General features: G+C 45.7%; 2 protein-coding genes across 3 annotated transcripts in view; one reads left to right on the forward strand and one right to left on the reverse strand.

Annotated features, from left to right (window-relative positions):
• Nucleotides 1-575: 575 nt before the first annotated feature.
• Nucleotides 576-10,670, reverse strand: RPS10 (ribosomal protein S10). Of its 2 annotated transcripts, none has more exons than XM_034767420.1 (6): nucleotides 10,564-10,670; nucleotides 8,759-8,908; nucleotides 8,033-8,204; nucleotides 2,459-2,536; nucleotides 1,932-1,987; nucleotides 576-665 (listed from the first exon to the last, which is right to left on the reverse strand). In XM_034767420.1, exons 2-6 carry the CDS (start codon nucleotides 8,906-8,908, stop codon nucleotides 624-626), a joined length of 498 nt encoding a protein of 165 aa, XP_034623311.1. In that variant the 5' UTR covers nucleotides 10,564-10,670; the 3' UTR covers nucleotides 576-623. The 2 variants fall into 2 exon arrangements, with proteins under 2 accessions (XP_034623311.1, XP_034623312.1); XM_034767421.1 differs by lacking the exon at nucleotides 576-665 and adding an exon at nucleotides 991-1,026.
• Nucleotides 10,671-21,663: 10,993 nt separating this feature from the next.
• Nucleotides 21,664-24,010, forward strand: part of PACSIN1 (protein kinase C and casein kinase substrate in neurons 1) — a 60,282-nt gene continuing 57,935 nt past the window's right edge. Inside the window, exon 1 of the mRNA XM_034767425.1 lies at nucleotides 21,664-21,686. The gene's annotated coding sequence lies outside the window, so the exon portion shown is untranslated. The remainder of the gene's footprint in view (nucleotides 21,687-24,010) is intronic.

Here is a 24,010-nt window from a genome sequence, read left to right on the forward strand (position 1 = left end):
GTACTGCAAACCATGCCAAGCTGGTGCAGAGTGCTTCCCACTGGGGAAAAAAAAAAGTGTCAATCATGAAGGGCTGGGTCCTCCAACCTTTTTAATGTAGTTACTTGAGTCTCACATCACATGAATCTTCCTAGATTCTGTGCATTTTAGCTGCTTCAACTTCACATTACCCATAATGCAAGATCAAGTTCTATAGGTGAGTCAAACCAAGTTGCCTTATTAAAAGGGAGGCCCCATATTACCAGAAACCTACTATGGGTGCCCCCTTACTGAAAGCATAAAGGGTACCAGTGGTACTTCCAAGCTGCCATGGAACCCAAAAGGCCATGTTCTCCTCTGGAAAGAACCATCAACCTCACAACCAAATCCTGCAGCAGCAATCACCTCTCCCATCACTGCTGTGAAGTCAGACTGATTTCCTAGGACCTAGTCTGCTCCCCATAACCCACTTTCTAATCAGGATTATCTTCAACTCTGTCATAGCACGAGCCAGAAGGCTTAGTGGTATAAGTTGTTGCTTTGCTTGTCTCTGATAATAGCTTCCACACATTCAAATGATACAAGGAAGCAAACAGTGAGATTTTCACCTATTTTATTATACACAAAAACATGACCAGAGAATTCTACTGAGGAGGCTGACCACGTCCACGACCGAATCCACCTCTCTGCAAAAACAAACAAAAAAACCAAACACACAGCATTAGAAGTTTGGCCACATCAGCAATTGAAAGTAGCACATAACTACCAAACCAAATATTAAGTACATTCCAAGTGCACTGAATCATTGTTTCCCGATGTGGAATTCTGTACTTGAATCATAAGGAGAACCATTCATTTTGCCTGCCTTACCTATCAAGTTCAGCAAATGAAGACTTAAAGACTTGTTTTTTAAGTTAGTTACCATGTGTACTGAGAGCAAGGTGGAACTCTCGCTTGTCAAATCACAGCTCTTGGCTTTATAATCTATGGTGTGGCCCAAGCCCTGCTGACCCAATGTTTGACAGACTAGGAATTCAACCCACCTCTCTATTGAGAGTTTAAGTGCAGTGGTTCTTAACCTGCAGCCCATCTAATACCCTCAGGGCCGTACAGCTAGTCTATATATTGTGTGGATGTGGCCCACAACACAGAGAATTGTGCATGCAGCCCACAATGGTAAATAGGTTGAGAAACACTGATGTATTACCTCCAAGCCAGTCTGCTCAAACTAATGCTCTATCAAAGTGTGAAGCAACCCCTTTCATCAGGAGCTCTCACAGTGCTTCACAAATATTAAGCCTCCATCTCACTTCTGAGATGAGGTAAGGGATATAGAGGTTGACATGCTAATAAAATGTAGCAGCACCTCAAATGAGAGGCATTAAGTGTATTACTGTACACCTTCAAATTTAAGATAGATGGGGAGGATAACACATTGAGTTGAAAACCGAAGGAAAATTTAGCATGACAAATTCCAATTGCAACTTGAGTATTGTGGCCAGATCGACAAAGCTACCACTTTCCAAAAAAGAAGAATCAATCACAGATGATCATGGCCTTTGTAGTTTTTTTTCCACCTGAAAAATTAGACAGATACACTGGGGGCTCTCTACCCAGTACTGATCAAATGATCACTATCACCTCAGAAGACCTTAAAGGAATGCTCATGTGCTGCCTAGCCAAGTAATTATCTCAACCAATGCTGTTTAGCATGTGAAGTCTGATATGATAGTTGTCTAAGTGGTGTAACTGCAGGCTCAAAAGGAGCTCCATCTATAGGTAGTGCCTTATACCATTCCAACGGCAACTGCCAGCTGTTTAAGGGGGTGAATAAATGATGAATGCATTGTGAAAATATACCATCTCTTCCAGGGATAGCTTTAGTTAAAGCATTTCTAAAGCATTAACATAGGAGAAAAAAAAAAAACCCTCTCTCAAATGCAGATACTTACAAATTGGAATTCAGTAGCTGCTCCTGCACCAGCCTCAGCCTTTTTGTCAGCCCCAACTGGGAAGAGAGAAAGAGCTATTCTAGAAAACTACAAAACAGAGAGAATCTACTGCCTGGGCTTTGACGACAAACTCTTATTTAGGATACACTGTCTTTAACACTATCAAATGTTTAAAACCTTGGGACGTACACACCATAGGCTACAGATAATTTCCACAATGCCAATTTTTTTTTTTTTTTACTGCAATTGCAAGTTAGGGCAATAGGAAACATTATGCCACATGGAAAAAAAAAAAATCCACCAACCCAGCTTGCCCTGTAAGCATAACTGCAGTGCAGTGGGAGCATATTGATAAACAGACCTTAGAATCACCAGGGAAGTGGAGGCTTGAGACCTCAGACATTCATCACAGAAATTAGCATGTTGTATATCTAAACACTGAAGACATTTCTACAGAAGAAATGTAAACTGCACAAATGACAGGCTCGGTCTGATTAACTCATACTTGTGCTAGATAGGATACTTACGTGGAGCAGTACTGCGTCTGTAGGTATCTCTGTCAGCCTCTCCCCGAGTAAGACGAGCAGGGCGTTCACCTTCCAGACCTGCGAGTTACAACAGCATTATCAATCCAAGGAATCCAATCTAAAGAGGCCTCTATTATCCTACAAGTGTGATGTTGTGGGGAGGCTTTGATACAGGATCAAAGGGACATATTATATGCTCAGGCCTTATCAGGCCACAAATGCAGGCAACTAAATTTTAAATGCAGTTCTCTATCATGGCCACACTACTAGACAGTCTTATAGATCAGTGTTCTCAACCTTTCTAGACTACTGTACCCCTTTCAGGAGTCTGATTTGTCATGCATACCCCAAGTTTCACCTACCTTAAAAATGACTTGCTTACAAAAAAAAAAAAAAAAAAAAAAAAAATAGACAAAAATATTCTCATTTTTACCATATAATTATAAAATAAAACTGAAATATAAATATTGTACTTACATTTCAGTGTATAGTATATAGAGCAGTATAAACAAGTCATTGTATGAAATTTTAGTTTATACTGACTTCACTAGTGCTTTTTATGTAGCCTGTTGTAAAACTAGGCAAATATCTAAATGAGCTGATGTAACCCCTAAAAGACCTTTACATACCCCTAGGGGTATGCATTCCTCTGGTTGAGAACCACTGTTAAAAACACATCAACAGTGTTTGAACAATACAAATCTAAACATGTCACCGCTTGTGGGGAGCCACCCAAGGTGAGCCCCACCCAGATCCAGCATCCCACATCCCTCCCACACCCCAATCCCCCCCACACCCAAACTCCCTCCCAGAGCCCATGTCCTGCTTTCCAAACCCCTAGTGGCTGTTCCTCCGCCTAAGAGCGGCAGGGGGATGTTGCCACTTCCAGGGAGTCACTCAGAGCCAGGTAGGGAGCCTGCCGGACCCATGCCAACCGGACTATAGACCGGACTTTCAATGAAGATCAGAAATGCTGGTTTATAGAGCTTTCCAACTGGTAAAGTGCCAGATTACACAGCTTTTACTGTATTTGCTTGCCAAGTTTCTGATCAATACAAATACAACTAAGTTTTTACCAATCCTGAATTTACAACACACTTTCAACTACATTGTGCTTCTAGCCAGGCCAACTGCAAAACTTGCTTCAAATAAGGGCTAAAATTGAAGGTTATAATATAAAGAACACATCATGGTTGTGTTTATTACGCCTGACAAATGCACACTTTTACCCCAAATCCCAACTGTACAGAATTCTCTCTCCAGCCCCAAATATTTGATTAAGCGTGGGCAAAAGTATCTTCGGTCTTAAAAATGGGATAAATTAGTAAGCCTAAGAAAAGGTGATCTAAAGTAACATAAAAAGATGGGCAGATGCTTCCAGGGAAGGAAGCAAGAGGCAGAGCTCAAATAGAAGCCTGGTGGACTTGCCAGCCTTTGAAACTTTGGGTGAACCCTGCTGCAAGTCCTTAAAGATGAAGGTCTCCTACACCAGTGGCTCTCAACCTTTCCAGGTTACTGTACCCCTTTCAGGAGTCTGATTTGTCTTGCATACACCCATGTTTCACCTCACTTAAAAAAACTACTTGCTTACAAAATCAGACATAAAAATACAAAAGTGCCACAGCACACCATCACTGAAAAATTACTTACTTACTCATTTTTAACCATATAATTATAAAATAAGTCAACTGGGATATAAATATTGTACTTACATTTCAGTGTATGGTATACAGAACAGTATAAACAAGTCATTGTCTGTATGAAATTTGAGTTTGTACTGACTTCACTAGTGCTTTTTATGTAGCCTGTTGTAAAACTAGGCAAATATCTAGAGGACTTAATTAATGTACCTCCTAGAAGACCCTGGAGGGTATGTGTACCCCTGGTTGAGAACCACTGCCCTACACCATCAGGCACCAGTGCTTTACTGTTCTACCAGTAAAACCCTGAGTAAAGGCTGGTGGGTGGATGGCTCACCACAAACTGACATGCAGTTTCAAGCATATTGAGAAATGCACAGCTCCCTTATTGCTCCTTTCTAGAGGAAGAAAATTGCCAGCCTATTCAAATTCATGAAAAACTAATTTCTCATATTTAGGTGAAGGGAAAACAAAATGCTTCTACCATAGAGAGGTATCCAAGTGATACATCTACAGGGCACAACCTCTGAACTGGCCTTCTGCTACATCCACTTCTTCTCACTCCTCTGAGCAAAGAGTGCTACACTTTGGGTAGTTATGTTCTCTAAGAAGGCCTGGGCACTATGGCACTGAATCCTGGCCCCTCTCTACCCTGAAACTTGCAAACAAACACTATTACACACATAAGTGTTTGTAACCATGTTAAGAGACTGTGGTATCAAATACACAACAGTACTCTAGAGCACAATTAGCACACTTTAAAATACCATTTGCCTTGAACAGAGAAAGCATGTTAGAACCACACTAGCTATTACACCTGGACAATGGGTATAGCTCTATCCGTGTTGTAGTTAACACCATTTAAGTTGTAGAGTGTATAGGGATTAAGACTTCTGCACTATACACCCTGAGGTAAATAGGGCAATAGCCAATTTACCTTCACTAGAGGAACTCAAAAGCAAATTTTAACCTGCAAGTTTCACATACACTTCTGTAAGTCACAGCATCTCACAGGAAGGAGAAAAGACAAACTTGGGATCTTAGTCTATGCCTACACTATACAGCTTTTAACGCCACAGCCATGCTGCTAAAAGTCACACAGTGTAGCTGCTGGTTGTCAGCTCTCCTGCCAACAATGCGCTGTTCACACTGGCACTCGTCGCAGAAAAACTTGTGTCTTTCAGAGGTGTTTAATACCACCTTCCCTCTGCCCCCCCGAAAGACAAATGTTTTGTTGTTCAATTGTGAGTGTAGACATAGCCTTAGAGACCCAGCAACAAGTGGGTTTCATTTAAATCCTGTCAACGCTAGTCAAGGCATCTTCCTAGGAAGAATTTACACTGTTTGCTCAAAAGGCACTACAGTTTCTCTGGCTAACATAGAAAGGTCTTAAAGAGTTACATAGCTCAGCGGTTTGAGCATTGGCCTGCTAAACCCAGAGTTGTGAGTTCAATCCTTGAGGGGGCCACTTAGGGATCTGGGGCAAAATCAGTACTTGGTCCTGCTAGTGAAGGCAGGGGGCTGGCCTTGATGACCCTTCGGGGTCAGTTCTAGGAGATCGGGATATCTCACGCACATTTTGGGCTGAGCATGTGACTCAGCAGTAGTTAAATGAGCTACAATGCAACTTAAAATCAGCGAGGCACTTCCCAGCTGAAGAATAAAACTATAGTGCAGGCTCCTCTAAGTGGTAAGGACGAGGGTATTCCTGCTTGAGGGCAGACTACTCTTACTGTGCACAAGTGGCAGCCCCCTCCCCCACGCAAAAGTCCCACTTTCTCCCACCTCAAGGGAGAGCCAAAATTGAGAGTCACTGCAGGCCTTGTCATATCAACTTTTGCAGTAGTTTCTCTCCTCCATCCAGGAGCTATTCTCAAATTTATGGCCACACCCAGATACCAAGTTGGGCCTTCAGAAGTTCAGCTGGGTTTGCAGCAACAAGTCAAGGTACAAACTGAAATATAGTCAACTTAAAATAAAAAGGTATTTCAGGAAATACACCTGCCCCCTGTTCCCTGGGTAACTTGTGATTATAAAAGCACATTTTTCTATATTTTAATGTTTCTTCCCCTGTTGCTGTGTTACATAAACAAACAGGGGAAACTGACTAGACAGAGAAAATAGCAAGGAAGTCAGAGTGCTTCCAAATGCACAAAGCAAACAAGTCAAAGGCCTGTCTGCACTGGATGGGATAGGAAGAGGAGGGAAAATAGACCTAAGATACGCAACTTCAGCTACGAGAACAGCGTAGCTGAAGTCGACATATCTTACTTTGACTTACCTCGCGTCCTCACAGCGCGGAGTCGATTGCTCCCCCGTCAACTTTGTTTCTGCCTCTCGCCAAGCTGGAGTTCAGTAGTCGACGGGAGAGCGACCGGGGATCGATTTATCGTGTCTATACTACACATGATAAATCGATCCCCGATAGATAGATCGCTACCCACCAATCCGGCGGGTAGTGTAGACGTACCCAAAGATAGATAATTGTTCACTTTCAGTTTTTGTAATCTTCAGTGTTACAAACACTGAAGCATATTCAGCAGTATAAACCGAGGGGGGTGTCAGAGTTTAAGGCCGGTAAAGGCTACTAGATCATCCAGTCAAACCTCCTGTTGATGGCCTGTGATATACACTACCCAGCACCCACAAACTAACCCAACAACCAAAATCAGACTCAAGTGTCCTTTAATCTTGTGCACAGTGGCAGAAAAAAGTGGCAGTGATGTGTGTGGTTTGGTCATAGCTGTCTAAGACTAACTTATGCTTTATCTTTACTATAGCACCTTTTCACCAGAGAGAATCCCCAAAAGTTTTGTAAGCCATTCATACAGCTCCAATGAAACACTGCTACCTAAGAAGGTGAAGTGGCAGGCCACCAGCTACTGTGCAGCACATTGCATAACAGGGTGAAATTTTAATCAACCCCAATTTTGTTCTGTGAGTTATATTAGCCATCCTAAAATAAGCCTCTTGGAAGTACATGAATTGACTAGATTTCAGGGGTCTGTAGGAACCATTAATATATTTTGTATTTATGTACTGCCTTTGAAAATACACATTTACTCTATACACATTGATTGCTTCTATCTGAAATATCCATTTTGCAAGTATATCCCTATCTAGAAGGATACTTCTAGCTTCGAAAAAAGAACCAAAGTGGTTTGCAATGAATTAATAGACAAGGCCAGAAGGGACTTTGGTGATCATCTAGTCTAACTTTCTGTGTAACACAGGCCACAAGACTTCCTTGAGTTAACTCCTGGTTGAACTAGAGCGTTTTCTCCTCTCCCCCCCCCCCCCCCCCCGCGCCTTGATTTAAAAGTTACTACTGATGGAGAATCCACCACAACTCTTGGTAAGTTGTTCCAATGTAAGTTACTCTCACTGTTAAAAAGTTGCAACTTACTTTAGTATGACTTGGTCTAGTTTCAACTTCCAACCATTGGATCTTGTTTCACCTTGACCTCTGTCTGCCAAACTCAAGTCAAATTTCTGTTCCCCATCTAAGCACTTCTAAACTAATCAAGTCACTCTGTAACCTTTGTTAAAATAAATACACTGAGTTCATTGAATCTTTCACTACAAGGCATGTTTTCTAATCTTTTTTATCATTCTTCTGGCTCCTCTCTGAACCCTCTCAAAACTTCTTTTGATCTGTGGACACCAGAACTGGACACAATATCAAGTACCAGTCACATCAGTATCAAACACAGAGGTAATAGAACTGCCCTACTCGATATTTTCCTTTATATAGCCAAAGATCGCATTTACCCTTTTGGCCACTGCACGGCACTAGGAGCTCACATTCAGCTGATTATCCACTATGCCCATACAGTCCAGCAACCTCAACTTTAATTTACACCATTCTTCTCCCCTGCCCTGTATCACCCATTCAAGAATCCCAAGGTAGCTGCTGCTATTAACTAGTGCTTACCTTTGGGCCGCGGTCTGCCAGTCTCAGGGCGGCTACGGCGCAGGGTGGCAGGCACAATTTCAGGGGGTAGATGAAGATAATCACGCAAATACTGGATACCCTCATTGGTCAGATACCAGTAAAAGTGCCTCCAAGCAAACTGCTCCTTCACATAGCCACGTGATTTCAGTGACTAAGGAGAGAAATTCTAGTTAACCTTTTTGCAGTTGCAGATGGATTATTACATGAGCATTTGATTGTGACCACCTAACATCTTTAAATACTACCAGCCAGACGACTGCAGTAGTTTATTGGGGGTGGGTGGAGAATGGACAACTAGATATTCAATAGCTCAGAAATACATGTGAATGCACCGAAAGACGCAGTATCTTCAACATATTAACTACTTACATTCCATGAAACTAATAATTTAAGGGTCATTATGCAAACCTGAACTAAAAGTGATGCTAAAATCATAGGTTCAGAGAGAGGATTATGAATCTTATGCTACACAATACAAAAGCTTTCTACGCAGTTTGTGTATGATTGATGAAGTTAGTATGAAAAAACTAGTAATCTGGAAAAAAGGCAAATTCCATTGGAGCTTCTGTTTCTCTCTTTAAACAAAATTAAGTAATGTCAGGATTACTCAGGTGGTGCTCAATGCACCAGCTTCATGAGGTCCCAAAACATTAATTAAAGTTGTTTTTACAGCCCAGTGCAGACCCCTAAATTAATTCTTCATACCTGCATGGCTTTCATGACATGGAGGTTGGGCACATTCTTGTCTGCCAGCTCTGGGTGTTTAGGCATGTGAACATCTTTCTTGGCCACCATCACTCCCTCCTTAAAAAGGAGTTCGTAGATGGCAATCCGGTTCTTCTTGGGCATCAACATCTGGATAGAGAAATCAAGTTAGACTAGCAGTAATACATTAGTGTGTTGCTAGATCTAATAACTGGATTTGTGTTTTATTTTAAGCCATCTGATTCCATGCTGGACCTGCAGTAACTCACTGAACAAACCACCACCACCTTTAACCATGTTAGAAATTATAGGGAATCCTTACTGCACCTTAACTAGCAAGATACATACAAGTTTGCTACAAGATCACATATTTCAGCTGCTCAGAAGCCCATATTATGATCTACAAGGAAGAGCAAGCAGAGTAAACTTTTTGATGACAGTTGTCTTTATAGTGTAGATGGACCCTAAACCAGTATCTCTGCAAGTATGCATTTAGCTGTCTCCACAGACTATTTCTATTACATTTAATTCAATTTTCCCAACAATAAAAGCTACAGACAAGTCCTTCACACACTGAAGCCAGACAAGGGAAGCAGGGAGAATAGTCTTTATTTTAATTCTGAACAGTAGCAATTTTGAACGGTGCTCTGCAACCATACTTAGGCAAACATCTGCTACAGTACTTGTCAACTAGTGCAGAAGGCAACAGCAAGACCAAGAGATAGTAACACATGTGGGGTGGAATTACTTTTAGTAATGTTTGTACAATATGCATCCTACATGTTGGACACCTAACAGAACTCCCAATTGCAATGCCTATAATTCACACTATCTAGTTATGTGGAATAACTTTCCAAGATTAGGAACCCCTTGATGCTTCACTTCCAAACTGATAGATGGGGGAAGAAAATCCAATAAAGTGTGTGTGTTATCAGGATAGCACCTAATATGTATTTTCCTATGGTAGTCCTACAGTTAAGGTGGCCCAGAAAACAGTAACTGCCCAGTAACCAAAAAAACAAAAACCATTTTGGCTTGGGCTACTTCTTTCTGATTAAGATTTGCACAGCTACAAAACCAAGGCTTGTAAGTGTTAACTCTTTTTAGGATAGGAAGCACTCAACAGCAAAAATCATCCTACATTCACAGAACATCTATGTAAAGAGGAAACAGGTCCCACACACATGGGGGCCAGGAAGAACCCATCACTAAGCAGCAGGAAAATAGCTCTTCAGCACTTTGGTACAGAGCAGCGTGGTGGTACTCAACCTGCTACCCAGTCTCAATCAAACACGAGAGTCAAACTAGACCTTTCCATCCCCTCCCTGCAGTACAAAGAAAGCAGGACTTTCTTCCAGACCAGCAGGATTAGAGGTGCCACCCTGACTCAGTTTACAAGGGTGTAGAAAATGGAATTCGGATTTGCCACTTTAGCCCTTACTAACCCACCCCCCCAGTTTAGCCCTGACTAACCCACTCCATCCCCTTCATCCCCCCCAGCTGGGCCCTACCAAGGGCACAACATAGCTTCTCCCACCCTCCCAACAGCAGCCCAGGCCCTCCTTTCCCCCACCCATATACAATCAGCCTTCCAGGCCCCAATCTCCCCCCCGAGGCCCAACGTCCGCCCCTAGGCCGCAAGCTCCCCCGACCAATTTGCGACCTAGCTCCCCCCACCGCCCGGGAAATATCCCCGTGGGCATGTGGCGCAGGGTGCCCGCCCGCCGCCGAGAGCCAAGCCGGGGCCCCCGGCCGCAGGATGGCGGCGATATGAGGGAGATGAAGCGGCTGGAGCCCGGACTTACCGTGGCGGTAACAGTAAGCCCGAGAGCTGGAAAGGAAAGAGCATGCGCGGGGCGGCCTCTTCCGGCTTGCCACGGAGGACCCCACGCAGCTGCGGAACAAGAGACTAATCGAGTGCCGGAGGGAAATAGCATTTGGACCCCTCTCCCCGAGCAAAGCACGTAGGTGACCGTGCAAGCGCCTGAGTGGAAATGCCACTTATGTACTTGTTGCCAGGTTTTTGGCGGGAGGGGGTGGCGACAAGGGGTTTAAGTGGCTTTTGATGTTAGGTGCTTCACTTTTTTTTAAATATACCTAGTTTAAGAGAACAGGGTCCTGGTTTCCAGAGCTGCTGCTCCACTGAATTCAAGGAGAATTCAGCCCCTCTGGCAGTCTAACCAAGTCTGTACTTCACGCTGGGCACCCAAATCCAGAGACCCCTTAGACCATATTGAATTAATAACGACATTGGTCCCCCCAGCAAAATGACCTGCCCTGCTATTCTCGGATCCCATCCATGGTAACAAAGCACTGTCATCTGTGGCATGGAGCCAGACAAGTCATCTCCTGTCCCCAATCCTGCAGCTGGACCCCTGCACCCACGAAGCCCTATTTGAAATCAGTGGAGCTCCATGCAGACACAGAGTAGTCCATACTTGCTTATCCATGCAGGATAAGCAAGCCAGTGTTAACACAGATGCCACCTGTCTTCTTTGTAACCGGCCTAAATCAGACCTCTCTCTGATCCTCTGGTCTACTCAACAGAAATTCCTGAGATTTCCGGTATGTCAAAGACACTATGGGGACTATAGCAGCATAACTATGTTGCTGTAGCTGGCATAATACCGTAGTGTAGACACAGCCTATGCCAATCATAGAATCATAGAATATCAGGGTTGGAAGGGACCTCAGGAGGTCATCTAGGCCAACCCCCTGCTCAAAGCAGGTCCAATCCCCAACTAAACGGTTTTTCTATCAGTGTATGAATGCCATCTCGCTGAGCAGCAGTAGCTAGGTCAATGGAAGCAGTCTTCTATCGACCTAGCTGCATCTACACTGGGGGTTAGGTTGACACAGCTATGTTGGACAGAGGTGTGGATTGACCGATATAGCTACGTTGACCTAAATTTTAAGTGTAGACCAGGCCTTAGGAGGCAAGTCTGAGGCCATGAGAAATCCCAGTGAAGAGTACGTCCACTATAGCAGCACAGGTACAGTGCTGCAGTTGTGCTGCTGTAGCACCATAGTGTAGGTGCGTCCTACATCGACAGAAGGGGTTTTTCCACCTTTCCAGGAGACAGTAGCTAGATTGTCGGCAGAATTCTTCCATTGGGCTAGCTGCATCTACACAAGGGGCTAGTTCAACCTAACTACAGTACTCGGGACACAAAACTTTTCACAGCCCAGAGCGATGTAGCTATGTTGATCTATTTTTCAAGTATAGACCAGGCCTGAATTTCAAGTCAACAGCCTGAGGTTAGGCAGATATGCTATGTCATTAAGATAACAGGGGGCATTGGATCAGTGTTCACATTGCGTCCCCCATCAGCACCTGGTTAATTCCTGGGAAGCTAATGATCCAACTAGCAGACCAAATTCAATTAAGTCACTGAATCCCAGTCACTTGCCAGCCATCACCCCATCATGGTGCCATCCCTGGCTTTCTAGTCAGTCTGGCTTTTCTTTCTCCAATTAAATGTTGAGGGTTTGTTGGCATCCAAGCACAACGTAATCAGCAAAATTAAGGTAACTAATTTCTCCATATAAACCTTATAAAGGAGCCCAGAGCCAGTGGTGACTGGTGCTCTATAAATGCTCATAATAGTAAACAAGAATAAGTTTTGCAATTACACAAATTAAAATCATGGTGACCACGTACCATATTTTAAAGGAGATGCCTTAGCTGAGAAGTGCTGAGTGTCTCCTCAGAGGTACTGAGCAGATGACAATCAGAACCTCAACAGATCTAGCTTTTGGCACCCAAAACATATCACATCCTCTAACATACTTTGCCTGGTATTTCACTGAAGCATCGTACCCTGTGCACCAATGTATGACTTTGTACCGTGAATAAAACAGTCGAAATACTGACCCTTAAAAAGAAATGCTGATGCTGTCCTGTATTCTTCATACAGATGTCCTTTCCTTCCTTGAAACATAGATGGATGCAATAATTTAAATTCAAATTAGAGGGGGCATTTGCAAAAATCTAAGAGAAATCAACAACCAATCAAACATTAGATAAAATATATGGGTCTTAGATCATGGCCTCAACTGGCTGCTAGACTCTGGATCTTATGAGCTGCTAAGGGAAATGACTTCTCATTAACTTACAAAAAACTATTGAAGCATTCCACAGTAAAAGCACTAAACAACATCACTAATGGAGTGATTACTGGAAACCAAATCACTATTGTACATTGGAGCCTTTGGACCTTTGCTATACAATATTGCAGCTTGTATACATTTATATATGAGAAAAGCAGGGGACCCACCACTGAGAAAGCAGTGAAAATGATATACCTATGGGACAAGTAGACACAGGAAGTCTTTATTATATTCTTTTTGGCGTTGTTATTTAATAACACAGATAAATAAATCATTCTGCTCCCACCAGAGGGCAGAAGGTTCCTCATCCCAGTTTGCATGATCACTCAGAAATCTTAAAAAGCTTGCATCAAAGAACATATTTATTTAGCTATCCACAGGTCTGCATGAAGGGGGTTTTGTCTTTTATTATGGTAACAAACAATATAAGACCCACAAACAAATACTCTAGTGATTGAATCTGTGTCTTGGAGTGAAAAACCTGAGGATTAATCCAATAAGCCATTCCCTCCCATTTACAGAGAGTCATTCCTATGCATTATTGTCACTCATGAAAGTCTCTTCACAGAGTACAATCTCTGGCCTTGATCCTGCAGTGAGCTCTTTGTGGGCTGCCTGCATGGAGCTCCTGGCAAGATCAGGGCCTGAGTGGTGAACAGCTAATAAACCAAAGTCCAAACCAATAATTTGTGGAAAAATAAATAAATACACAGCCCACCACTATTAAATTAATTTTGAGGTTTCACAGGTCCACTGGTTTCAAGATGGAGCCTTGCACAGTGGGGCCTGTAGTCTCCATAGGCTGCGTCACTGCATGGAAGATGAGGACAGATGCAACCAGATTCTTTTTTGGCTACTTATGTCTGTCAGATTGTCTCTCATGTGCTCCTGGCCTGTTACTTCTCTGTGGTCCCTCATTTGGGAAAAATTGGGCACCACCACTGAAATGGAATCATGAGCTGAACAGAAAAAAATAAATAAATAAAGCCATCAAGCTGACCCTATATTTCCACAGCACATCAAAGCAGCTGCTGCCTCCCAAGGAGGCTGCCCTTTCCAGCTGGCTGAACATGCTGAGAGAGAGCTTGCTCTCTGCAACACAATAAAGGTCACGTAGTCTTTAATACAGAAAGGCTAGGGTGAATGTAGCTCATGTTCCCATGTGGAAGAGAATACAGCACATTATCTGAGACATGCAGCCCCAGGGAACTCATCCTTCTCTTGAGAGCCTCAAAATAATACCAGACACGCCACTGCGAGAATCGGACTTTTGGTGGTAGAAGGTGTATACAGCTGTCAGATAGGAGCACCGTAAGAGCCAGTTGCCAGTTGGGGGGAGGGATAGCTCAGTGGTTTGAGCGTTGGCCTGCTAAACCCAGGGTTGTGAGTTCAATCCTTGAGGGGGCCATTTGGGGATTTAGTTGGGGATTGATCCTGTTTTGAGCAGGGGGTTGGACTAGATGATCTTCTGAGGTCCCTTCCAACCCTAATAATCTATGATTCTATAATATGGATTGATTGATTCCATCAGCAATCCCAAAGTGACTGTGTATATTATACCAGACCCATTTTCTCCCTAAAATCCTTCCCTAATATGTGGGTCAAGTATTTATTTAACTGCTAATATCGGGCCAAATTCACCTTTCAACAGTCATAGGATCTTCCCTGCAGACTTTGAAATAGCAACAGAGTTAGCTTGGCCTGCCAGTCCCACTTAAATAATCAACCTTTGCGATAATAAAACAACAATACTTTTGTTTATATACAATCCACTGCTCCAAACCACTCAGGGTTTTACACCAGAAATACAGCCATTACAATTATGCATAATTAGTCCATGCCCAAAGTGTTTTCCAGCCAGATAAATTCAACACGGTCCCTGCCCTGAAGAGCTTCCAATCCAAGGCACCGGTCTTGAATGGTGTTCGGCATGAGCAGATTCTTAGCCCAGTGGGGAGCCCCTACTAAAGTCAATGGGGCTCCATAGGGATGCAGGGATCTGCACACATGGAGCAGCTTCCAGGATAGTAGCTAATTCTAAACGTAATGTAACACGTGGGAGACGAAGGGAGAAAGGTTACACACACACACACACACACACACACACAATTTTTTGCACTCATAACAATGATATCGCTTTAAATCCCCTATTACTTCTTTGGTTTCATTGCATTAAACCCTCACTTCCTACCTCTAATTGGAGTAGGGTGACCAGATAGCAACTGTGAAAAAATGGGATGGGGGTGGAGAGTAATAGCGCCTATATAAGAAAAAGTCCTCAAAAACGGGACTGTCCCTTTAAAAACAGGACATCCGGTCACCCTAAATGGGAGCCCCCCCCCCCCCAGCCTCTCTTCCTGCATCCTCTCTTCAGCTCCCTTCCCTCTGCACGCATGCAATAAGCTAATGGCTAACAATCTCTGCAGAAGTGCGGTGTCCCCCTTCTGAAAGCTTTCTCGAGCAATGGTTCTGTCCAGCCAATTGCACTAGAGGGCGCTGCAGTTATCGGAATGAAGGGCTGCTGCATTCACTGCAGTGCATAGGGAGGATTCTTCCCAAGGTGTCCATTCCTTTCCCCACAATTTGCCCTGCTCTTGTTTCATCCAGCAAAAACAGTTGCTTTCAGTCTTGCATCTGAAGAAGTGAGGTTCTTACCCACGAAAGCTTATGCTCCCAGTACTTCTGTTAGTCTCAAAGGTGCCACAGGACCCTCTGTTGCTAGTTGCTTTCCGTAGGCTCAGCCCAGCAGCCCACCTCTCTAACCAGCTGATTCCTCCTGGTTTTTGCATCTGTGCTATTTAACTGTCCCTCCAGGATGAGCAAGAGGAAGCAGGAGCATGTTGTTTACCAGTGATGATCAAGATCAGCCTCTCCCTTTACGCATGCACCTTCCCACTTCAAGCACAAGCATGACAAATGAAAACTTGCACATTTCTGGGACCACCTCCACTCTAGCCTCAGTAATTCAAGGACAGGAGCCCTTTTGTGGTTCCCTACAGATCCCAAGGCGATCCTTAGATGCTGAATTTCCCCTTCATAGAATCATAGAATATCAGGGCTAGAAGGGACCTCAGGAGGTCATTTAGTCCAACCCCCTGCTCAAAGCAGGTCCAATCCCCAGACAGATTTTTGCCCCAGATCCCTAAATGGCCCCATCAAGGATTGAATTTATAACCCTGGGTTTAGCAGGCCAATGCTCAAACCACTGAGCTACCCCCCCCCCTTCCTTCTCCTATAGCATATTGGCACATCTTCATGAGGGCTGAGGCCTATCTCTCAGATAGATTGGCCAGGAGGACTAGCTCCCATTAGGTAGCTGGCTGCTCCTTGCGCTAGCAGAGATGCTACAGAGAGTGGCTGCTCATTTGCTTGTAATGAGTTTTTCCCTGGGAACCAGGACCTCAGATTCCACTCTCAGCATTCACTGACATACACATTCAAGCCACGCTTAACTAAGTTACAGCACAACTTGGAGCAGCCTTAGCATTTATCAATTATTAACTGCTGTTGTCGTCATCATCTCTTCTGGACTGCCATCCAGCTCTGATGCGTCTGTTCATTTACCCTGCGTCCTCGTGATTCATGCTCTAAACTTCCCCATGGGATGGCAGCTGGGTTCAATTCCGCATCCTAGTCACCTGCTCACCAGGGTGGAAGCAGTGCATGTTCCATCCTGTCACAGAGCAGGAGGGCCTGGCCTCGTTCAACAGCATCCTCAGTAAGACACACTAAGAGATTGCCAGAGCATAAGGGCTGGATCCAAAGTCCACTGAAGTCAGTGGGAATCTTTCTGTTGACTTCAGTGGGGTTGGATCAGGCCGTACATGGGTTTTTAATCTATCTGTAGTTGGAAGGATTGTATCTATGCCTCAGGGCCTCAAGTCCACAAGCATGGCCAATGGTATTTTTTTTAAACGACTTACATTTTTGCATGCTTCACCAAAAGACAACACTGTGTTCCCCTCCCTCCCCCCACATCCCCACCCTCCCGGGCTGGTATTGTAAGAGTAGTGCTTGCTAACTCCCGGCTGTGCTGGCATCAGGCAACATAACAGTGTACAAAGGAAGCTCATATATAGAAGGCAGCTATTCCAGACTCTGAGGTTTTGGAGAATTGTGGTTCGTTAATCCAATTAAATGTGTAATGAACTGTGCATATGACTGACCTCTACAAGTTGGAGTCAGAACTGCTCAACTGTGTGCCATAGGACCAATACTGTTTGCTAGCGGAGATTCTCCTTTAGCATAAGTGGCAGAAGCCTGTGCTGTTTTGTTGTTTTTTGAGCAGGAGGATCAGATTTGTGTCTCTGTGACGTTCTGAGTGGCCACGGGGTGCATATCCTAGTGATGAATGACATTCCCACTGTAGACGACTGTGTAGCATACACAATAGGATTGATCATGTATACCTTATCCTTCATATTACTTTGCCATTGTGTCTGATTCCATCCTGTTCATTGAAACTGATGGAGCCAGTATAGTTCTATACATTATACACAGATCATGAGCCCAGTTTACAAGGGTGCAGGTACAACCAAGTCCAACAGATTCAATGTGCTAATTCTGGGTGGGAGGATGGCATGTAGTTACGCTGGCTCAGTACCGGAAGAGCTGGGTTCTGTTCCCAACTGTGTAACAGAACTCCTATGAAGCCTCAGAAAGCCACTACACCTCTCTGTACTCCAGTGGGGATGATAAACTGAGCATCATCACAAGGGGTCCGCTTACTCAATGTGCGCGGGGTGCAGAGAGCTGAACTTCCTCCAAATGTGGACGTGTCCAGCCCTGGGATTTTGGTTTGAGCCCATCGCTATTATAATGATTAAGACTATTATTCTACATATCTTGATGCACTTGTCAAAACAAAAATGCAAAATTCAAAACAAAGGAAATAATTTCTGCTGGATCTGTTGGTTTTGCCCATCTGTCTGCATTCTATTTGCCGGTCTGCCCAACACTCTGTTACAAGCACTCAACGTAGACCTAACTCTGCTGGCATGGGTACAGACTTAGGCCAGGGCTGAGCCCCTTTGAAAAGTCTTTGCTCAGCCTGATTTTCCAGATGGCCATCTTGGTTGTCAGGCGACAGTCCTGACTCTTTTGAGCAAATACTTGCAACCTTTCCCTCATTTTGTAGGAATCTTTCTTTTCAAAGCAGGATGGGCTAGTAGCTAGAGCCGTAGACTCGCATTCTAGAATCCACACTTCTACTCCCTGTTCTGCTACTAACCTGTTGGGCAAGTCACTTTCCTGCTTCATGACTCACCTTTTCCATCTGTTAAATGGGTTTTAATGATATTTACCTCCTTTGTAAAGTGCTTTTTGCTCTACCAATTATCCTGCTGGGCCATGCAGACAAGTGAAAGAGGAACAAGGATTTAGCCCACATTATTCCTCACAGCCCTAGTGCCCGAAATTAAACAAATCAGAAATAGACCAATTCAGGGACAAAAGCTGTGCTGGATGCAGAAAAGGTGAAATGTTAAGGTCCCCCTCCACACAGTATCACAGGGTCAGCGCTCCAAGCAGAAAGAACCACCCTCCCTGTTGGTGCCCCCCCCCAGCAAAATGAAATGGGACTTCGTTTGATGGAGATTTTAAATATTTTATAAAGAGAGTAAGAAAATACAGGCAGTCCCATGGGGCTTCTTCAAGGTCCTAGTGCCAACCAGCTGTTTTTTAACAGATAGTTAATGTGATCATGGCTAGCTGACTGGCATACATTTAGATAGATAGCATTTGCAATCCAGAGAGACTGAGGGACTTGATAAATTATGAGCCAAACAGTGCTGGCTTTTCTCATGTGGGCAGTCTATCTACAACAACAGATAGTATTACAGCATAGGGGCTGCATCCGGCAAAGTGGTGAGCCCTCTGGTCCTGATCCAGCAAAATGCATAACAGGAAGCACGTGAATAGCCCCATTCTCAAGGCCCCTGCAGGATTGAAACCTAAAACTCTCACAGATGGAGGCCCTCGAGCTAGAACCTTCCTCCCTTACCTCTGTCAGTTACTGTCAAGTGCTATGTTTGCCTAATTTAGGCCTTGATCCTGCAATCACACGGTTCTCCGGGTACACATGAAGCTGCATTGACTTCATGTGGGTAGGCCCTTAAGATCACACAGAATCCTATTTGAGTCAGAGAGGCTCCACATAGGCACAGGGTGTCTATTTGCATGGATAAAATTACAGGATTGGGGGGCTTACATTGTAAATCCTTCTGAGCTGGGGCTGGGTTTATTTTAATCTCTATAGACAGCCATGCATAGTTATGGCACTACAATCAGGAGCTACCACCATTAATAAACAACATATTAAATACTATAAAAATCAATAGCTGTATTGACACACTGGGAATTTGAACCTGTTGTTCCAGGGAGGTGCCGGCCCTCCAAACCCAGTACAAATCTAACCGCTGGAAGTGAGAAAAGTGGGGTTGTGTCATGTCCCCAAGCGCAGCAGATTCAGTGAAGAGAAGACACAGATTTCAGTGCTATGATGAAAACGGAATCCAGTGTAGACTCTGCGGGGGATTTTTAGATTAAAATGGTTTGTAAAAACCCTCAAACAGACTCTTTTAAGCAGGTCAGTGCAAAATGATGGGGCTCAAAGGGTTTATTGTTTGGAGCTGCATTTTTATGCAGCTTTCTGGGCCGGAGATATCCCTGGATCCCCTTCTGTCAGCTCAGAGTTTGCAGCACTCCCCAGAGCCAGCCATTCAAATGGCTTGAGATGGGACAATGGCCATTGTAGCTGTGCGGGATACGTCCCGTTTATGCCTGCAGTCCCGCCTGCCTCGGCTGCAGTAGCACACACGACACAGCCACACAAACCCTCCTCCTTGTGTTGGGTGGGAAGGACACCCTGCCTTTCACGCTCTGTCTCGGCAGGTGTTTACAACCAGACACTTTTCTCACTGTGGGGGCAGATTTCCTTGGCACCCTCAGAGGGCTCACAGTCCTTGTGCAGAGCAGTACTGTGATCCATGCCCACCCACCGTTGAGAGCTCACCGGCCCACCCACCCACTCTACAGTCCCCCTGCAGACAAAAAGAAGGCATCTGGTACTGTAGGAAATGTGGATCAAATTCTAAAGGCCAATTAATAATGAGGCGGCGATGGATGCTGCCCACAAAACCCTTTACAGGCCAGCTTGACTTACAAAGCCAAGCAACACGGGGTAAGATTTTCCAAAGCTCTCGGTGTTGGCCTAACTCCTCCACTCCTTTTGCAGTCAAGGATGAACTCTCCCATTGATGCCAGTGCGGGACACTTGAAATCCCGCCACCACCTGACCCTGGGTATCCAGAGGGGATGCATATTAGCACACAGAAGAATAAGAGGTGAGACAGAGAGCCCAATAATATCAATGATTTACACCAGTTCAGCACTGCCTATGTGAGGGTCTCAAAGCACTTTACTAGGGTTAATGAGCTCAGCCTCACAACCTCCATGAGAGATGGGAAAGTACTGTCTCTATTTCACAGATAAGAGAAACTGAGGCAGAAAGAAGGGAAGTGACTTGACCCAGTGTCACCCAAGACGTCTGTGGCAGAGCAGGGCATAGAACTTCAGATTCATAGACTGGACTGCAGACGCCACCGACAGTCTCAACTCAGAGCCGATTTTGCATTCTCTTCATTTATCTCCTCTCCCTCCTGCTCTTTCCCTGTATTTGCATCCTCAGCAAAACATAATTAGGGTATATGTAGATGTGCTCAGGTTTTTTTATTGGGCATGATTGAATCTTCTTTTTCCTCCTGCATTTTAATACAGCTAATTGCAAAGTTAAACGTCAGGGAACAAGGAATGCAGGCCACACTTACAGAACAGGTGACTACTGGATCTTGGAAAACAGTGCCTCTGGAAAGGATCTAAGGGGTCACAGTGGACAAGCAATTGAACATGCACTCCCAGTGCGACGCTGGGACAGAAAGAGCCAATACGAACTTTGAATGTATAAACAAGGGAGTAAGCGAGTCGGAGAAGAGCGATGATTTTACCTTTCTATACCGCATTGGTGAGACCGATACTGGATACTGTGTCCAGTCCTGGTGCCCATATTTCTTAAAGCATGTTGAACAGTTGGAGAGGGTGCAGAAGAAAAGCCGCAAAAATTATGTAAAGGCTGGAGAAAATGCCTGACAGCGAGCGATTTAAACAGCTCAGTCTGTTTAGCTTGTCAAAAAGAAGATTGAGAGGTGACTTGATTACACTGTATAAGTACCTTCCTGTGGAGAAAATAGCAGGCACTAAAGGGCCCCTCTAATCTAGCCGAGAAAGGCAGAACAAGAACCGATGGCTGGAAGCTGAAGCCAGACACATTCAGACTGGGAATAAGGCACGCATTTTTAACAGTGCGGGCGATGAACCACAGGAACAAACTACCGAGGGAAGGGGTGGAGTCTCCATCTCTTGATGCCTTTGTATCGGGACTGGAGGCCTTTCTGGAAGAGCCGCTGTAGCCAAGCACAAGTTACTGGTCTCTATACAGGGGTAAATGGGTGGAATTTAATGGCCTGCACTGTGCAGGAGGTTAGACTAGATGATCTAACTGTTCCCTCTGGCTTTAAACACTCTGAATCCTCCTCTTCTGCTAAACATCCCCTCTCCCTTCCCAGTTCTGCTGGTGAATGAGTGTCCCTCTGCCTCCCTGCCAGGCAAAGGGGGAGTGCTCCGGACTGGAAACAACCAATTGAAACATCATTCACTCCAAGACTCCTTCCTCAGCAGACTCTCTACTCCTGCCTTTCTGCTCCTCCTCCTTCGTCAGAGGAAGGCCTGCAGGCCACCACAGTGGGGAGAGCTGCTGCAGTGGGTGAGTAAGTCGATAACACTGCTGCGAATTCTCAGGTTGCACCTGCATTGCAGTCCTGCTCAGGAGCGCATTTACCATGAAACAAACCGTGCGGTGGCACGAGGCCCCCAACGACAGGGGGGCCCCCCAAAATGCAGGACAAGAAATATCTGACAACCTGCCCCCGAGTCCCAGCTGGCGGCACAGCAGGGCTCAGGCAGGCAGGCTGCCTGCATGCCGTGGCCTGTGGCCCCGTGCCGCTCCCAGAAGCGGCCGGCTGCTGGCACATCGCTGCGCATCCCTGGAGGAGAGGGGGGTGTCTCCACGCGCTGCCCCCACCCCGAGCACCGACCCCACAGCTCCCATTGGCTGGGAACTGCGACTAATGGGAGCTGCGGGGGCGGTGCCTGCAGGCAGCAGTGCACAGAGACCCCTTGGTCCCCCTGCCTAGGAGCCGCTGCTGGAGGGGCGTGTGTGCTGGTCGCTTTGGGAGCCCCGCAGCCCGAGGTAAGTGCCACCCCTGCCCCCCTCCCGCATCACAAACCCCTGCCCTAGCCCAAAGCCTGCACCCCACACCCAAACGTCCTCCCAGACCCCACACCCCTCACCCCCTCCCACAGGGGAGATAAGAGAGAATGTTCTTTTTCTTGGCTGGGTCCCGAGTGGGTGGGGGGAGGGGGAAATGAAGCTGCGCACAGGACCCTACTAACTCTAAATCCGCCACTGGTCCTGCTGCATCCTGGGGACTTTCCCCTGCCATTCACAGGTGAGGCAGCCGATCCTCCCAGACTCCTGGGGGAAACGGGGCAGCGGGTGAGAAGGGGAAGGAGCTGGGAGTGACTAACAGCGAGGTCGTCCGGTAGAGTTCCCTGGCTATGGTTTAATATACGATCCCCTTACAGTGCTGAGAGTTTCTGCCCCAGCAATTGCTTACTTTGGCTCATGCTTGTACACGTATGTGCCACAAGACAGACAGAATCTTGTTGCTTTCAGCGTAGACAGAAATTGATCAAACTGCAAGGATCAGCATGAGGTAGGTGAGAAAAAAACCTAAGCATGCATTACTCACTGCGACTGCAGCAGGATGGGTGTCTGCTGTCAGGCATGCAGATTATAAATGCGTGCAATGGGAAGGCCTTCCCCTGCAGCGTAGCCATGCCTCCCCTGTCAGCAATTGGGGGCACATTTCATGCACTAAGCAAGGCTGGGCCCGCTCGGTGCTCAGAGGGGAGACCGAGAAGGAGAACACAGGTGCTGCAGGAAGCTGCACTGCCAATTCAGCTCTGTCAGTCAAGTCAGAACCTGTCCCTGCCCCAGCGTAGCGTTAAGGGGGCCACTGTTCCTAGAAGGGCAGCCTTGAAGACGAGATGCAAAACTAGGGCCCTGACTGCTTGCCAGGCCCATGGGCCTTATCCCAGGGGCTAGTTCATACGTCCCAACATTTCAAGGGGCTAAAGCAAGACGCAGTTGGTCACTGCCAATTCCTGTGGAGCCAACCCTGCTACAGCCACTGGTCCCCGCGCCTCACCCACTGAGTCTGTGCCATGCTCAGCTCCCACCATCCAGCCTGGCCCACCCAGGTGCAGCATCACTCCCCATCCCGGAGCTCCCCTGCAGCCACTGAGCATGCCCGGTGGTGGGACTGAACATGCGCAGGAGCAGGCAAAGTGACTGCTCTCCCTGGCTCTGCCCCTGCCAATGGTCCGCACCGGGCGAAACGTGTGACCAGCTGCAAGCAGCACTGAATGCAGGAAATGTTCTACTTCAACCAGGACAGGAAGCCAAAGCGGAACAGGCCCATGAAACCAGGGACTGCAGAGTTGCCAACACTGTATTTCAAAAATAAGGGACTGTTTTCTAGCACCCCCACCTCAGCCCTCCTCCTGATATTAATTATTAATTATTATTATTATCATCATTTTGGAATCTCCTGGAGGGACAGAGTCACCAACACTGAGGTGCTCAAAGGGGCCAGCATACCCAGCATGCAAACACTCCTCAAACAGAGACACCTCCGCTGGCTTGGGCATGTGTGCTGAATGAATGATGGGCGCATCCCAAAGGATATTCTCTACGGTGATTTGGCATCTGGAAAAAGACCCAAAGGATGCTCAACATTGTGTTTCAAGGATGTGTGCAAGCGAGACCTCAAAGAAATGGGCATGGATGTGGACAAATGGGAAGATCACACTCAAGACCGCAGCCTTTGGAAACAAGAGCTAAACAACGGTCTCTGGAGTTACGAGAGGAAGCTGTCCAGCTTCTCAGAGGAGAAGGCAGAGCCCAAAGGGTCGAAACATCACCTTTAAATGTGACAGATGCGGCAGCGAATGGCTCTCTTAAGT

This window comes from Trachemys scripta, chromosome 4 (genome assembly GCF_013100865.1).
Source record: "Trachemys scripta elegans isolate TJP31775 chromosome 4, CAS_Tse_1.0, whole genome shotgun sequence".
NCBI lineage: Eukaryota > Metazoa > Chordata > Testudines > Emydidae > Trachemys > Trachemys scripta.